The 17,872-nt window shown below is 35.9% G+C and overlaps 1 protein-coding gene across 3 annotated transcripts in view; it reads left to right on the forward strand.

Annotated features, from left to right (window-relative positions):
- Positions 1 to 1,027: 1,027 nt before the first annotated feature.
- The window catches only part of HGF (hepatocyte growth factor), a 79,262-nt gene continuing 62,417 nt past the window's right edge, over positions 1,028 to 17,872 (forward strand). For 2 of the 3 annotated variants that reach the window (XM_045827652.1, XM_045827655.1), the window contains exons 1-4: positions 1,205 to 1,451; positions 8,123 to 8,288; positions 13,588 to 13,700; positions 15,379 to 15,493. In XM_045827652.1, coding sequence (XP_045683608.1) covers positions 1,364 to 1,451; positions 8,123 to 8,288; positions 13,588 to 13,700; positions 15,379 to 15,493 — 482 coding nt within the window. In that variant the 5' untranslated portion in view covers positions 1,205 to 1,363. Of the gene's footprint in view, positions 1,059 to 1,204; positions 1,452 to 8,122; positions 8,289 to 13,587; positions 13,701 to 15,378; positions 15,494 to 17,872 lie in introns of those variants that run through there. The other variant, XM_045827654.1, reaches the window with a different exon arrangement.

Consider the following 17,872-nt stretch of genomic DNA (forward strand, 5'->3'; position numbering starts at 1 on the left):
AGTCATCTCAAAGACACACTTGGCAACTACCCCCCCCCCAAACCATTCAAAATATAGCAAGTGCTTGCCCAAAGTAATAATCAGAGTAGTGCAAAGACAAATCCTCTCAACGAAATGGGAAGTCTGCGCAATGATTTCACAAAGATTCTACAGATGAGCCGCGTCCCTCTCCCCTTTATCCTGCCCTGTCCCCCAAAGCTTTTCATCCCTCCACTTGGCTTTTGGGAGGCTGGGTGGGTGAATGCAGGGAAGGGAAATGAAGAAGAGTGGTCCATTCATTACTCATGTATTGAAACAATTTGAGAGATTTCCAGAGAGAGTTAGTCTTTCAAGGTATACACATGAAAAATATGTGTGTACAAGGGCACACAGTCCATGCTACATTTACCTGACAAGGATAGGCAGTGGATAATCCCAATCTCTTACACATTTTGAGAACTTGACCAGATTTTATCAGACCCCTGATCAGACAAGTTTCTTTTATGCACTTTGGGTGCATTTGTAGTGACTGGGGGAGTTTAGCACAGCTTCTGACAAATCACTGCCTGCGCTGAGCCCTTTGGACAGAGGCATCTAACCCACCTGACATTGTGGGTACTTTTGTTTTCCCTGTTTGTTTTTACCGTACAACACCACACCCTTTTATTACCTAACCTCTTTCTATTTAGGATGGACCTGCCTGAGCTCTGCCCCCCCCCCCGCCCCGCCTCCCCCTCCCACCCCGTGTCTCACACCCTAGGGAACCTGTGTCAGTGTTTTGAATCCCTAGACGACTCCAGCAGTGAAACTAGACAGATCAGAAGCTAAGGCACATTTGATTGAAAAGCAGCTTTTCGTTTTCTTTTTATGCTGCTTCCCCTTCCTCTTTTCCCAAACAGATATGTAAACACATGTATTTTTTTTGTTTAAATTTAGCGAATTGGTCCTCTGTCTGTGACTTGGTTTAGCTATTGGGCTGAGCCTTGCTCCTCCCTTCCCTACTCGGATAGGAGCCACTGGGATCTGGAGCTAGAGCTTCCAAATTGAAGCTGGCCCCAGGCCAGGTGACCTTTTTCTTTGTAAGTTTCTTTCCTAAGCAGAGTTTGGGGGTGGAGGGGGCGGGGAGCTGGGATCTGTTTGGTGCTGTTTGGAGGGGTAGTGAGGAAAGGAGGGGGTGGAAGAGAGTGAAGGGCTGTTGTTAAACAGTTTCTTACCGTAAGAGGGAGTTCAGACCTACATCTTTCCAGTTAATCACACAACAAATTTAGCTCATCGCAATAAAAAGCTGCTCAGAGCCGACTGGTTCTCTTAGGCACTGAGTCGAAACAGGATTCCTTTACCCAGGCATCGTCTCCGGTGGGATCCGCCAGCGTCCAGCAGCACCATGTGGGTGACCAAACTTCTGCCAGTCCTGCTGCTGCAGCATGTCCTCCTCCACCTCCTTCTGCTTCCCATCGCTATCCCCTATGCAGGTTAGTTCCATCATCATCATTATTAATTATTATTATTATTATTATTATTAATTTTAACTCAGTCTTACTAATCTTTCCTTTGCCTAACACTCTTTACCCTAGTCTCAGCATCCTTTTTCAGCTCAGTGTGAGGTAAGGGAGTTTAAAAGTTCTCATTGTCCTTTCTTTTGCTCTATTTCTATTTGCAAAACATTTAAAATGATAATTAGCATCCCCTCAGTGTGTCTCCCCCCCCCCCCACCCCCTACTGACCCAGCCCCTTCTCACTTAGCCTAATAGTTGTGGACTGTGGGATAGGAATGAAGTGCTAACACTGGCTGGATCTTGGCTCATTGGGACAAGTTTAAAGCTGTACAGAAGGTCTGGCCTGACGAGGGTAGAGTGATGATGGTCAGGGCAGCAGGGAATCATTTTCTTCCAGAGAATAATTTTCCATGATAATCCACTGCCCCTACATCACTTGGTCAACATTCAAAGCTAAATTATAGCTTTATGCAGGTTTACATTTGGAGAAGGCAGGTTAAACTCTAAATATCTGCATGTTATGAAAATGAAAGAGAAAGACTTCCTTCTAAGATCTCATTCTTTCTGGGCATGGATGCCTGCCCTTTTGAAACTGCAGGGCAAGGAAGGCAAAAATTATGAGACTTTGATTAAGGCTGCAGAACTTCTTTCAATGTCTCATTTTCTTCCCTGGATTTACAGGTTGGGAAGGAGTTGCCTGGGAGTCCAAATTGCGTGAAAGTTGAGAGATTTCATTTGCCGCTTTGGGAAGTTTTCTGTTGTAACCAGGGCAAGAGGAAACATCTGCTTTTGGTTGTTATCATTGTAGTGGCTGGGATGCCAACGGGAGAAGGCAGTAAGCATCATGGGTGGGCACAGGGGAATAAAAGGGTGGAACAATAACCCAGGTGGTAGATGGGGCGCTTTTATAATCTGAAACAGAGAACTGGCTGTATCTTTTGAGATAAGTTAAATATGAAATTCATCAGACCTCTGGACTAGTTTCTGATGTAATACAAAGGTTGAAAACATCAAGGATTTGCTAAATGATAAGAAATCATCCAGTCCACCTGGCTTTCTTCTATTTTGTGAAGTGTCCCTTTTGGAAAACAACATTGTGTGGGAAGGGTCAGTTTGAAAACATTTAGGTCAGATTTCTAAAGAGGTGAAAGAGAAGTTAATGCTGGCACCAGGTTTGCATGCTTGAGGTGTGTCATGTTAAAATAGGTTCTTCCAAGACATTGCTGGTTGAGGGGAGTTTGAGCATAAATTGGAATCGTGGCTAATAGTCGGAGGTCTTCTGTTTTTAAAGATTAAAATGTTGATGGTCTGAAGTAGACTACGGGTACCTGAAATCATCTGTGCTCATGCAAGCAAGGGCAACACAGTGTGGAAAACCCAAACAGTAGATCAACCATAGACAATGTCTATTTATTTTTGGCACGCACTACGAAGTTTTGGCAGGAGATATACATTTGTAATTATATTTCACTTTGGCTAATGTTGAAATGACTGCGCTTCCTGAGTGGAGGGAAAATGCAGCCCAGGAGAGTGCTGGCAGGCAAGGAGAGGCCAACTGGGAATTGAAGATATGCTGTGAATAATTCCTGAAGTGTATAATGCTAAAATTGTCATCAAAAGAGGGTCTGCCTTTGTTGGGTGGCAAATTTGATAGTTTTTTGAATAACATTCATCAAAATGGAAAACATGGATAGTTCTCTTAGAACATATAAAGAGACTTTGTTCTTTTTTATATACTACCTAACGTTAAACCTTTAGAATTTTTTCTAGTTACTTTCTTCAGTTATTCTTTTTATCTTATACATTTATGTTTTACATATTGTTAAATAATGCAATGTTAGAAAAATAATCGAATGCTATAATGAAGTGACAACCAGTTATGAGCAGAATGTATTATGCAGACATTTTATTTAAAAGTTTCATAAGAAATACTCAATACAGTGGACCCAAGCCATTTTTATAGAAGTTAGTCTACAGAGAATTACCTCCATCTGCTCCTATCTACAATGGAAACAGATATCCAATCTCTTGTAACAACTGAAGCACCTAATGTGTGGGATATAAAGACAAACAAATGACATAGGAACCTATGTTATTGAGCAACTGTGTGGACCAAGCCCTAAATATAACACTTATTTAATTCTAATAAGATTGGCATTGTTGGACTCATCTTACCTGAGGAAACCAATACTAATGATCTTAATTATCCTATTATCTTAGTTTAAGGGATAGAGCTGAGCTTGCTACACAAACCTATGTGAATGAAATATATGGGATTAAAGAAACAAAAACAAACAAACAATTTATACTAAAGCCAATAGCTGTGAATTAGTTGAAACTGCCCTTTAAAAACTCCATTTTGCTAAGAACTGTAAGAAAAACTCTGTTTTAGAAATACTATTACACGTGATTGAGAGAGAGTTCATTTGTAGGTTAAAGGATCAAGCCAGGTGTAGGGAGTATAGGGTACCCCAGCTACGTATGAAAAGATGAATAGTCGTGCATTACAGTCAGTACCCAAGTCAGGGGAACACAAAGTGACCAGAGGTGTAACGGTGAGAGAGTACAGGAAAGGACAGGTAACTAATGTGGGGCTAGTGTACGGAATACCTGAGGTGTGTAATATGACTTGTGATTAGAGAAGGTATGGTAGCATGCGTAAGTGGAGAGTATTATGCTAAACTACTCTATTATGAGCATCGTGGGAAGCTGGTGAACATTTTTGAGTTGACAAGGTACCTGATGGAAGTTGCTGTGTGGAAGGAGAGTGGTGGGCAGAAACCGACAGTGAAGGAAGAGACCAGGAGGCTTCTATACCAATGAAATACTGGACAAGGAAGTGGAATGAAAGAGGAGGGAAATATTTAGGGAGGCCCCTAATCTCAAACAGAACATGGCTTCATTTTGTAAATCTCTTCAGAAGAGGTCATTATGCTGCTTCTCAAAGAGCAACATTTGATTTAAGTCTGACATGATCTCTTTCTTCTTGATGTCTTTATTTGTGATACTGTTACTTTCTCTAGAGAAGAAGAGATGATTGTGAAATCCAAGTCCTAGACTGTAGCAATGAAAATCTGGACTAGGATTTATGATTCTTGTCTTTGAGAAGTTTAAAATCTCCAGTCACAACCATTCCCTTCCATTAATTATTTGTGTACTTTCATCTTAACATGTTGGCACTTCAAGTTGTTAATCACTAATCATGTGGGTAGGTTTCTCAGAATATGTGGAGCCAGATTCCTGCTTCTTTCTACACCCTGCAAATCCTTTCCTTGCATGATTTTCCTTTGAAGTCAATGGTTAGTCCATATAGAGAAGAAAATATATGAGGTACTGAGAGAAATGAGTGTGAGGCCAGGGACCAGAGGGAGAAATGTGTCTTTCTTCAAGCACCTTGATACATTTGACCCTACTCTCTGTTTGTAGGTTTTCACTACCACCCTAATGATTTCAGTTCTAAAACAGGGACTTCAGGCTCTTCAGGAAATATAGCTTCCAGAATGTTTTCCCATACTGGGAGAAGAGGAAAAAGGAGTTGCAATTTAAAGTACAGGAAAACATGACAAAGTTGGAGTGCTCTTTCACCCCTTGATTTCATTTCAATATTTTGTTTATAAACTTCAACAAACAGTCATGCACAAAAAATAGCAGGGCAAAATCTGATCCAAAGATATTTTTGAGTTTCTTCCCAAATTAAGCTTTTAACTGTTTTTAGTAAAACAAGCATCAGTTGTTAATACATATGGAAGAGAAAATTGAAACTTTTTTCTGTAAAGAAATTTTATTTTTGGATGCAGTTTTGAATGACTTCTGTTTCGAATTTTTCTTTTATTGAAGAAGGAATTAATTTCATAAATGTGTATGTTACATGATGCACAAGTAGCTTGAACTTCACATTTTTGAATAATTAGTTACTGACCCACTAGAAATGACTGAAGTTTAAGGGAAAGCTTCTAAGTCATGAGAAATAAATAGTGAAAAGGTAATCCTGGTATCTGTTTCTGATGGCCTCTGATTAGCTTTGTAGCCCCAGACAAGAGTTTCACTTTTATTTATTATCTAATAAAGGGAAATCATAGATTTATTTGCTTTGTAGAATGTATTTTTATAATCAGGTGAAAGGTAGTGATGGAAAAATTTATCAGCAAGCAAAAGTAGACCATTTTTATGAGGTTCAGCCACACATTAACACATTTCAGTAGGACAGCTGAGGAGCTGTAGAACTAAACACTACCAGCAAACCTGGAGAGACTTTCTCTCTCTCAGCAGTCTTCAGTGCTTGCTTTCATATTGCATGACATTGAGAAAAGAGACCAGGGCATTGACCAGGTGTTCTCTTTTATTTGATAATTAGTAAAATTCATATCTGAACTTAATGTTTATCTTAGACTTTTAAAATTTCTCTGTCACTTTGATGTGCATAATAAATACAGTATACATGAGGTCAATCCAGTGTTTTTAGTTAACATAATTATTTGAGAAATAAATATATATACACACATATAATTCTTTCATTTCGATGTATAGGGTTTTTTTTAAATACATGATCTGTATCTATTAGCTATATTTGTTTCTAAAAGATATTCCTATTTATACAGGAAATGAGATGACTATTATGCTATGAAACATTTCATAGCACCTGAGAAATAGTGTACTAAGGTCAAAAGAAGGAGAACCTCTTAATAAAGAAATTCATCTCTCATTAACATGGTCTTGTGGTAAAAACCAAAACTTGAAAATAATTATATCACATTTTCGCTTGGGAGAATAAAGTATCACCCTTATGCTAGATGTTAAAGAATAAAATTTCAAAAACAAAATTAAAACATTGCATATTAATAATATTATTTATCTGTATTGGTTTCCAAATGTTTACTTAATGATTATAGTTTAAAAAGCTCTTTTTAGTTCAAATATAATATACCTTCTGTTTTTTTTAGATTGAGTAACTGGCTTATTAGCATTTCAGGTAATTAACAAAGCCATTTGGCAAGTCAATGAGAATGCCAGAATTGTATCATCTGTCTGCCAACATTATGCAAGACATTTGGTACACACAATAAATAACATGTTGATAGATTATTTGGCTGATTGAATTCCTATGCTAAAATGTCTTTTAAATTGTATCTGTTGTACCATAGCCATTCAATCTTGCAGGGCAAAGAAAAGTTAAAAATGAAAGCATTACTACAGAAATTAGTACCAGTCTTTTGGGCCTTGTGTTCTGGAGTTTTATAGAGAACAAGAAATTTAGAGGAATTCATGATTTTTTTCTCATTTATTGTGAAGTTCAGGTTAGGAGAGACATTAATAAGTAGCATCTGTCCATTTAATAAACCAACTGGAGCCAGTGGTTGCTGGCAAACTTAAGAGTATAATGCCACTCTTGGTACCTCACTCTACTAGTCATATTTCCAAATTTTCACCCTGTTTTCCTGACACACTTCACCACACATGCAAGCCAAGAATGCATTTCCTGTTCTCATGTCCAAGTTTCTTCTCCACTGATAGCCCTAAACTAAATCTTCAGGAAATATTTACAAGCCTTAATTTCACATCCTTTCTTAGAAATTCTTCCAGAAAAGATGGCATCATAAGTGTTTAAGAATGGAGATTCTGAAGCCAAGCAGCTGTGTTTCAGATCAGATCTTCTAAGTGGTCAGTTTTTCCCTGTGCCTTGATTTCTACATCTTAAAAATGAGTATATTATCACTACCTTTGTTATAGGGTGTTCGAAGGATGGCCAGGCAGAAGAGGGGCACCGTCATGTCTATCCTTACACTGTAGCTTCAGTCTCGTAGACATTTTCATCCTCATGGTGAAGATGAGGAACATTGTTAGAAATCAGATAACTTCAGGCAAAATGAAAATAATGAAGCAAGTTCTTGATACTCTAATGTTATTAAAAAGATTGCATCTTTTAGGATGTTTTAGTTTGTTTTCAGGTTTTTTACAGAAGGTTTCCTGCTATCTAGGGGCCTTGTAGAATACTTTCATGGAGAAAATGATATTGCTACATTAAAGGATAAAGTTTTACAAACATTTGATTTACAGCATTTGGGTTGATTTCAAGACAAGTAGTTCAGTGATACTAAGAAACAGTGCCCCAAAGCACAGAAAACACTATGTAGGAAATGAGAAAGGCTAGAATATGAATAGGATAAGATACTTTAAAAAACAAGTCTGAAGCATTTGTCTACTGCACCATTTTTAGTGAGAAGTTTCTCACTTGTCTTTGAATCAACTTATCTAATTAATACTATAACACACACGGACCAATTCTAGAAGGAAGACAAATTATAGAACATATTACGATATTCCTGGGCCTTTGTTTTCATACTGTTCAGAGACCATCACATTAATTATTTATTTAGCATGTACTCTGTCCTAATTTTAAAAAACGTCCTTCATTTGAAAGAATGTAGATGAGTGATTCTACATGACAAGTTATTTATTCTTTACTGTTTAGAATATTCCTCTGTTGTTCTTAACTATCTGAGGATACTATTCCCCACCACTCCATCCCCACCCTCTGGAAGTTTAGTTTGTTGTCAGATAAAATCATCATCTTGTAGATGATCCTAAAGGACTTTGTTTTTACATGAGCCTTAAAAGTTTATTCTCCATGTTTGTTTTATTATTAATAGAAGGACAGAAGAAAAGAAGAAACACACTTCATGAATTCAAAAAGTCAGCCAAGACTAATTTGTTTAAAGAAGACCCATTACTGAAGATTAAAACAAAAAAAATGAACACTGCAGACCAATGTGCCAATAGATGTGTTAGGAATAAAGGACTTCCCTTTACTTGCAAGTAAGTTTCTTCATTTTCTTCTTAGGATAATTTTCCAAATATAGCATGTACTTATTATGATCGTGATTTTTTTTTATTCAGTGTAATTTACCCTTAAAATTAAAATCTTGGCTTTAGTTGTGAACACACTGCAACAGAAGACTTAGCTTTCAGATGATGGAAATTTGAATAAGGAACTGCATATAAACTGAATCTGTTAGAATACAGTGGCTTTGATTATGGAATTTATGCTTTATCATCTTATAAACAATCGAACTTTAGGAACTAAAATTTATTTCTTAAAGTATAATTTATTGATTATGCTATTACAGTTGTCTCAATTTTTTCTCCCCTTTATCCTCCTACACCCTGTACCACCCCACCCTCCAGCATTCCACCCCCCTTAGTTCATGTCCACGGGTCATACATATTAATTCTTTGGCTTCTCCATTTCTCATAATATTCTTAAGCTCCTCCTGTCTATTTTGTACCTACCAATTATGCTTCTTATTCCCTGTACCTTTCCCCCCCATTCTCCTCCTACTGCTTCTCCACTGATAACCCTCCTTGTGATCTCCATTTCTGTGATTCTGTTCCTGTTCTGGTTATTTGCTTACTTTTTTTTTTAGTTCGGTTGTTGATAGTTCTGAATTTGTTGTCATTTTACTGTTCATAGTTTTTTATTTTCTTTCTCTTAGATAAGTCCCTTTAACATTTATATAATAAGGACTTGTTGATGATGAACTCTTTTAACTTTTCCTTATCTGGGAAACACTTTATCTGCCCTTCCATTCTAAATGATAGCTTTGCTGGATAGAGTAATCTTGGGTGTAGGTCCTTGACTTTCATGACTTTGAATACTTCTTTTTAGCCCTTTCTTGCCTGCAAGATTTATTTTGAGAAATCAGCTGAGAGTCTTATGGGAACTCCTTTGTAGGTAACTGTCTCCTTTTCTCTTGCTACTTCTAGGATTCTCTCCTTCATTTTAATCTTGGGTAACTTAATTATGATGTGTCTTGGTGTGTTTCTTCTTGGATCCAACTTCTTTGGGACTCTCTGAATGTCCTGGGCTTGCATGTCTAGTCCTTGCATGCCTAGCCCTTTGGTGACTTCCTTCACCAAATTGGAGAATTTTTCCTTCATTATTTTTGCAAAGAAAATTTCAATTTCTTGCTCTTCCTCTTCTCCTTCTGGCATCCCTATGATTTGGATGTTTAAAGTTGTCCCAGAGGTTCCTAAGCCTCTCCTCATTTTTTTAAATTCTTGTTTTTTCATTCTGTTCCAGTTGAAGGTTTATTTCTTCCTTTTGTTTTACATCATTGATTTGAGTCCTGTTTTCCTTCCCATCACTGTTGGTTCCCTGTATATTTTCCTTTATTTCATTTTGTATATCCTTCATTTCTTCCTTCATTTTGCAACCGAACTCAATCATTTATGTGAGCATCCTGATAACCAGTGTTTTGAATTCTGTATCCAATAGGTTGTCTATCTCCTCTTTGCTTAATTCTTTTTCTGGAGTTTTGATCTTTTCTTTCATTTGGACCGTATTTCTTTGTCTCAGTGCACCTGTTATATTGTAAAGGGAAGTGCCTTAGGAATTCACCAGGGTGGGGCAAGCTACTTCACTGCGTTGTGGCACTGTATGTGGGGGAGGGGTCAAAGAGGGGACAATGTTGCTTCCTCGCTTGCTGGGCTCTCACCCCACTTTCCATCACTTCCATCACTTCCTTCCCTTCCCACAAGCAGATTGTGTCCTTTCAGGTGCTGATTCCTGGGGGAGTGGGCCTGTGTATGTTCTAGGACTGCATAGGTCTTTCCAATGGTAGTTTCTCCGGTTGCCACAACCTCCGCCAATTTTTACAGCCAGAAGTTATGAAGTTTTAGTTTGCTGAAATGGACTCCTGAGTTGCACAGTTTTTCTAACTCCCCAGGTGATTCTCCTGGCTTATCCTCACACGAATGTAGGAAATCCTGTCAGCCAGCCACCTTTCCCACTCAGTCCTCCACCTTGCCACACATCCTCTCTGCTGCAGTTACCCATCTCCTCCCCTCCTACTGGTCTGGATGAATGTTTCTTCTTTAACTCCTTGGTTGTCAGACTTCCATGCAGTTTGATTTTCTGGCACTTCTGGTTGTTTTTTGCTTTTAAATTGGTGGTATCCTTTTGGTTCTGCAAGGAAGAGAAGCATTTCTACTTATGCCTCTATCTTGGCTGTCTTGGGAGCTAAAATTTAATTAGATTGACTTTTATCTAACATTTAAAAATATTCTATTCAGAGTAAACATTTTTTTTCATACAAGAAGAGTAAAGGAATTTTCAGAAGTTGGGCACTAGCCAAAATTTACTATAACTTATGTCATTGTCTTTGGGAATTTAAATAAAAGGTGTTGAGAGAATTAGATAAAAAAACTAGAGAGATTGGTGTCAGCAGCAGAGGCTTTTTTAAAAAGGCCAGGGTTAGTGATGATCATGTTTTAGGTGCAAAGTGATGGGATAATTCAAAGAGGCATGAGGGGACTCTGTGCGTTTTCTTATCTGGTGAAAGCCCCTGTGTGACCTCACAGGGAAGAATTCCTTACTACTTTGCCAGTGATTTCAGAGAATGAAATCTAACATTTTAGGCAATGTAGGTAACAGTTTCATCTGAATAGTCTTTCTAAGTGCCTGAGGAAAATGCATTTCTTAATTCTTCTCCGTAAACATTTCTCCCCTCACTTACTGTTCCACCCTTTCATTCCCTGTTTCATCCCATATTTTACAGGATTGAACATGACACCCTGTGAATTTTAAATTCTACTGTATTACATTTAGGTCATGACCCATAATGTGAACACAGGCTTAGTAAAATCATGGCAAGTGATCTTCATGTCATCTTGCTTTTCTCAGAGAAATAAGTATCATGGGACTGAGGAGAAAGGACTTGGTCAGAGGAGATCTTCAACAGATTTAGAGGGAGGAGAGACTATTTCCTTTCTATTCACTTATGGCTCCTGTGGAAGTATTTTTATAGTCAAACTGCTACTTTCAGGGAGATACTTCTTGGCAAGGAGAGGGGGGATTGACTTTGCAAGGATATGCCTATGTAGATTCTGTTTCTTTCTCTTTCTGATAAAACCTTGAGATAGTTAAAAGTAAATTAGAGAAAATCACTCTCAGTCAATATATCCCTGGAGATGTTCTTCTGGTAACGGAGGAGGTTGGAGGTACAGTGTTTTCCTCCCAGGGTTGGAAGGGTTGTGCAAAGGGGATCGGAGAAGCACATCTCATTGTTGGTTTTTAATTCTGAATCTGAAATACACTCTCCTGGATCCAGAACTAAGGAAAGAATTGCTACCTTTTGATCATCACATTAATCAGCCTAATACCTATTAAAAACAAAACAAACATAAAACCTTTTCCTTTTTTATTTAGGAGAAACTAAAATATGTTTGCTTCCTTGGAGAACACATGTGATATGGTTAAGAAATCTTTACATATCCCATGTATGTATATGAGGTTTCATATTTTTCTGCCATATTCTGGTTGTGTTAAATTTAGTCTCCAAATTTATGGCAACCTGTACAGAAGACCACATGTAACAATACCCGTGAACAGCCCAAGTTCTTCTGGCTGGAAATGGTGTCATCTTCCATTTCTTGTTCACCTATCACACTATGTGTGTATTATACATGTGTGTTTGGAATCACTAAATATGTTAGTTATTCAGAATTAAATAGACATACTGTGATACTGTGACACTTAATTCTTAATGGATTAAAGGATCTTTTTGCTGACTTGTTTTATGGACTAGAATCATTGGAAGGAAAATGTTTGGAAAACACTTAATGAAGCTGTGTGAAAGTATCTGTGATAGAGTGGTCACAGAGTGGAATATTCTCAAACACTGTTTTTTTCTTGAGGAGGGATCAATGATATTGATTTTATGGAGACAGAAATGTTTCTTTAGTGGGTAGGAAAGATGACCAGAATTCTAAGTTCTTCAGAAAATTGCTATTCATTAATTGGCTCAAGAGAAAAACTCAGTAGGCTTTCCTCTCCTGCCATGAACAACTGGAAAACCAGACTAAATGAATTCTTGAAATGAAGATGGTAATTAAAATAAGGCTAAGATAAAGATTTGTAAAGTTAAACTTAAAAGAAGTTGCAACTCACGAAATCTGACAGCTTAGATCCAGTCCAATGGAGGTGTAATGATATAAGGAAACACTTTCCTGAGAGAATAGTAGAGAAAAAAGTGAATGAAATCAGACTGAAAACCCTGTCCCCAGCTTTCCAATGTAATCACATTGGTTTTCACAGAGCAAATCTTGCATGTTCCTGATGGGGCTCCTGCAAGGTGATGTCATGTCAAAGTCATATGGAAAAGTAGTTTACATACATGTGGTACATTTTTATTTTAATGTACAGTTATGTGGCAAGTTATTGAGTCTATAACTCTAACATTTATTTTTAGATGTTTGTTTAGTTTTACTTATATATGTATTTTTACCTAGTCTATGTTTTCAAGGTTGTTTAATACCCTCCCGTGACACCCTACATAGGGAAATAGGGAATTTAACATGTATTGCATAAGCTTACAGTCTACCAGATCAAAATTCAAGTCTATTAGTAGCCAATTCTATCTTATCAAGGCACTCTGCCACAGCCATAAAAATACTTTTATGATTTGCTCTTAATTATTATTCCAGCTATAAAGTGTTTTTATAGGTAGGCATTGTGAAATATCTATATGTATATCAAAGCACAAAGTTTATGATTATAATGTTTTGAAGTTATGTGTATAGAATACAATGTAGTAAATAAAACATAAAATAATAGGTAAAATATTTTCTAAAATTTTATGTTTTATATGTTATAAAACTTATTTCCCCTTATTTAATATTATTTAAAAGTTGTCGAATACTAGGAAATAAATGACTAAATTGAAATATCTAAATTAGAAGATTATTTGTTCCCAAAAATATATGGCCTGGAAAAAAGTCTGTATTTTAGAAAATCTGTGTACTTTAAAAAATTAGATACTTGTATATGGTGGCATTGTAAGTACAATAGTGAGAAATTTTAATATAATTTCTTAATGGAAGGAAAATAGTTCAGAATTCCAACATCATCTTGTGTAGCGTAAAAAATGGTAACATTTAAAATACAGAAAATTTTTTCAAGTACTTTATTTACTATTCTTGGATAAGACATGTTTACATTTATCATTTTTCTTCAGAAAGACATTTATATTGCCCTCCTTGGTCAAACCATGTGTCCATTCTTTAAAAACTGTATAAATAGTAGTATTCCTTCTTTTCATTCAGATATTTTTTTCAGGGCCTTTGTTTTTGATAAAGCAAGAAAACGATGCCTGTGGTTCCCTTTCAATAGCATGTCAAGTGGAGTGAAAAAAGAGTTTGGCCATGAATTCGACCTCTATGAAAACAAAGGTAACTGACCTCTCCCTAAATATTCATTGTGAAATAAAGTATAAAGTATACGTGATTTCCTGCCACAGTGTTCCTTCTCACTGATTTTTCTGTTGTATACTATATCTGTTTTGCAGCTAATTCATCCATTAAGACAGATGACATGAGCATCTTGATGAGCTTCAGTAGGATACTTTTGATTAAAGAGATCATTTCCCAAACTTTCTATAATTAGATTACCCCTTCTTTTTTTATTTCTAGGAGCCTTTCCTAGAATTGGTGTTCTCCATGTTATTTTAGAAGATGCCACCTTAAGCTAAGACATCTTACATTACAGCAAATTTTGGGCTTACTAAAGTATTTTAAATTTTAACAACTTTCAATAATGGAGTTATAGTGATGGTTGTTGATCATAAAAATTATGTATATATGAAAAATCAGTGGGATCTATTTCTAATTATTATGTTCTTTTAAAAAAACTTTTAAAAATTTGACACCAAATTACTTGTTGTCTATTTTGGTATTCTGATATTATATTCACAAGGTATTTACTTTGTTCAAAAACAGAATTATATCAATAAGTAATTGAAGAATGTTAAACAAATATGAATTTAACAAAATGAATCTCATCACAAAAATAATCAAGGGTTGTATTTATAGTAGTATTTATTTTAATTGTAATGCTTTTTTAAATCATTTTGTCTTATTAATTTGGGTATTTGGTAATATAAACAGATATTTTCTTTTTTTAAGTGTACAATTCAATATTCTTTTTTATTTTAATTTTTAAATTTTAATTGTTCAAGTACAGTTTTCTCTCTTTTACTCCCATCCCAGCACACCCCCCAGATATTTTCTTATAATATGGTATATATCTAAATTAAATTAAGATTAATTCATGGTACAAAATAAGATGATCTTTATATACCCCAATAATTCTACAAATCCTAAACATTACTTATCATCTAGTATAAGACCATCTTCAATCTTCTGGGTTGCTAGCAACGGTATTGTAGTTGATAGGAACTACATTGTTTGACAGAAATATACAGCATCTTTCAATTCGATTGCCCTGTAATTTAACAATTGAAGTGTTAGCAAAAATATGGAAAAAAACCAATAATGTAAATATCTCTCTTTCTCACACACACATGCACACATATACAGAAACCCACACAATTATAGTGAGATTAAGGCAAACTAGTTATTTTTATTATCTTAAAGTAACTTTCTGAATTCATTGTAGATTTGTTTCATAAATCACTTAATTTTCACTTGTAATATTTTCTTAACATGGTCTGCATAGTTGAGCAAATCAGTCTGCTTCTTTAAATTTGTCTGGCCATATAAGGAGACTAAATGGTAATGGAAAAAAAAATACAATAAAGATTAAATAACAAATAAATTTGCTTGGCCAGTTAAATATAGACTGTATTAGTACATTCACTAATCTCTGCAGTAACCCAGGTAATATGCTCAGAAAATGAAACTCCTCAATAGTCTTTTTGTTTTGTTTTGAATTATTCTGAAATGAATTATTTTGAAAATATTAGTAGAAATTTTAGGCAACATATTTCAGTATAATTTGAGATAGTTTTCAAGCATTAATTGCTTAAAGATTTGAACGGGATTTTCTTTTTCTTTTAAGTATATGCAGGGTAGTTCACTCATTGCATTTTTCTCTGCTTTCTTCTAATAGACTATATTAGAAACTGCATCATTGGTAAAGGACGCAGCTACAAGGGAACAGTATCTATCACTAAGAGTGGCATTAAATGCCAGCCCTGGAATTCCATGATACCCCATGAACACAGGTAAGAACACCATGAAAAAGAGAGGATAAATCTGCTACCTCTTCAGACTAATTCTACAATTCTATAATAACTTAGCCAACTTTGCTGGATTATATTAAGCCAAAGATTATGTGAATTCATGACTGATATTTAGCCAAAGATTAATACATTTATCATGAAGATGTGTCCTAACATAATCTTACAACAAAACCTCGATTTTGAGCCCTGGCTGGTTAGCTCAGCTGTTAGAACTTTGCCCCAATATGTCGCAGGTTCTATCCTCAGTGAGGACACATGTAAGAATCAACCAACAAATGCATAAATAAGTGGAAAAAACAAATCAATGTTTCTCTTTTCTTTCCTCTTTCTCTTTTTCAAATCAATAAATTAAAAAAATAAAAAATCCTTAATTTATAGATCTTGGTGTTTGTGAAAAATAATAAAAATGTAATTTTTAAAAAAGATTTACCTCTACTTTTGCCTTTGAGAAAGTTCATCACTGTGTAGCTGAAGTAAAGTGCTTGACTATAAATTAGGGATGGACAACTTTCTGACCTTACCTGGGGGCCAAATATTCTCTAACTTGGTGGTTCTCAAACATTAAAACCACCTCCTAGGAGCCCATAATGAATCCACTACACAGGGTGTCAACATAGACCAATTAAACCAGAATCTCTTGGAGAAAGAACCCATGTGCCAGCATTTTTTTTTAAAAAAAAAGGATTCCAAAGAACAGTCAAAATTGAGAACCTCTACTAAAAACTCCTGCCTCAGATTGACCAGCTTTCCCATCTACCTATTGCCCAGTGACTGGAAAAACTTCTCATTCCTCAAGAATTAAATGTTTACACTTAAGAATTGTGTTCATTATAACAGATGAATGCTATTTAAAGCTGAGTAAACATAGTATCCAGAGGCTCATTAGTCTGAAAGTTTTAATTCTAATGGAGAAACATAGATAGATATCTACTAACCAGTAGAAAACTAAATTTAGCAGGTTTTCAAGATTTATTTCACAAATAATTTTTCAAAGATTTTATTTATTTATTTTTAGAGAGGGAAGGGAGGGAGAAAGAGAGAGAGAAACATCAATGTACGGTTGCTGGAGGTCATGGCCTGCAACCCAGACATGTACCCAGACTGGGAATCGAACCTGTGACACTTTGGTTTGCAGCCCTCGCTCAATCTATTTCACAAATAATTTTAATGGGAACTACAGTTGTTCAAAATAGCTCTCCCTGGTTGTTAAATGCATTAGAAGATTTAGTTTATCATGTGCCAGTTGCCGGTAGGGCTGAGCAGTATACCCAGTTTATCTCATTTAAACCTCCCAAGAACCACACAGTGGTTTTATTAATTCTGTTTTATATGTAGTGAATCTGAAGCTCAAAGAGCTTTAGTAACTTTTCAGAGTCATTCACAGCTAGTAAGTGGTGTGGCCAGAATCCGAGTCCAGCAAGTGTCACTCTGTAACCTTTGCTTTTTACAACCCCTGGCATGATACACTTAGCAGATCAGTAGGACACATGCTGTGACTTGGTTTTGCAACAGTGAGGATAACTTTACCTTGATGAATCCACTTTTTATTCCATTTCATTAATTTTGGAGGGTATAGTTATGCAAGATGATTGTACTTCAGTAAACAAAGAGGAGTTAATTGGACCACATACAACAAAAAAAGTTTATTGTTCCACATTGGGATCAAAACTGTGATCTCAGCCTAATTAACACCAACTAGAAATTATTCAAACTGATCAGCTTTACAGTGTTTCAGTAACAGAAAACAATGCATTTTTCCAAATTATTTACTTTTAAGTATATGCAAATATTTCTGCAACATAGTATTTTCCATATTACAAAAACAGACAATATACTGGTAATTGGTTTTGTCCTCTTATAAGTATTTGAATAGTGTCACTCCCAGCAGAGTGAGGAAACCATTTTATTCAAATAGATAAATCTATGCTTTTCATGAGCAAAGAAACAGCATTTGAAATCAAACCTGCCCTGGTGGAGGAGAGTGCCCGGGACTGACCCAGTAGAGGTCTTTTTTGAACCCAAATTCACTATGATTGTGATTCTCCACTAGAGGAATAAATGTGAAATAGATCTCCCTGGGAACAAGCTTTCCAGTCCAATCAGCTATTTTTTCCAGCAAACATTTCCTTGAGTTAGGGCTGAGAAGACCTCATACATTAATCAAAAATACTTAATGCAATGGGACCAACACTTCATTATCATCACTTGGCAGATTATTGGAATATCTGCATGATAGCTTACCCACTTTTAAGTTAAGTGTTAACTAAAGATTAACTTCATGGGAAATGGAAAGAGAAGTGTATATGTCTCTGTGTAAAGAATGATTTACTCTTGACTCCCTAAACTGAAATATTTTATAAG

This window comes from Phyllostomus hastatus, unplaced genomic scaffold (assembly GCF_019186645.2).
Source record: "Phyllostomus hastatus isolate PE091 unplaced genomic scaffold, TTU_PhHast_1.1 phas_scaffold_78, whole genome shotgun sequence".
NCBI classification, from domain to species: domain Eukaryota; kingdom Metazoa; phylum Chordata; class Mammalia; order Chiroptera; family Phyllostomidae; genus Phyllostomus; species Phyllostomus hastatus.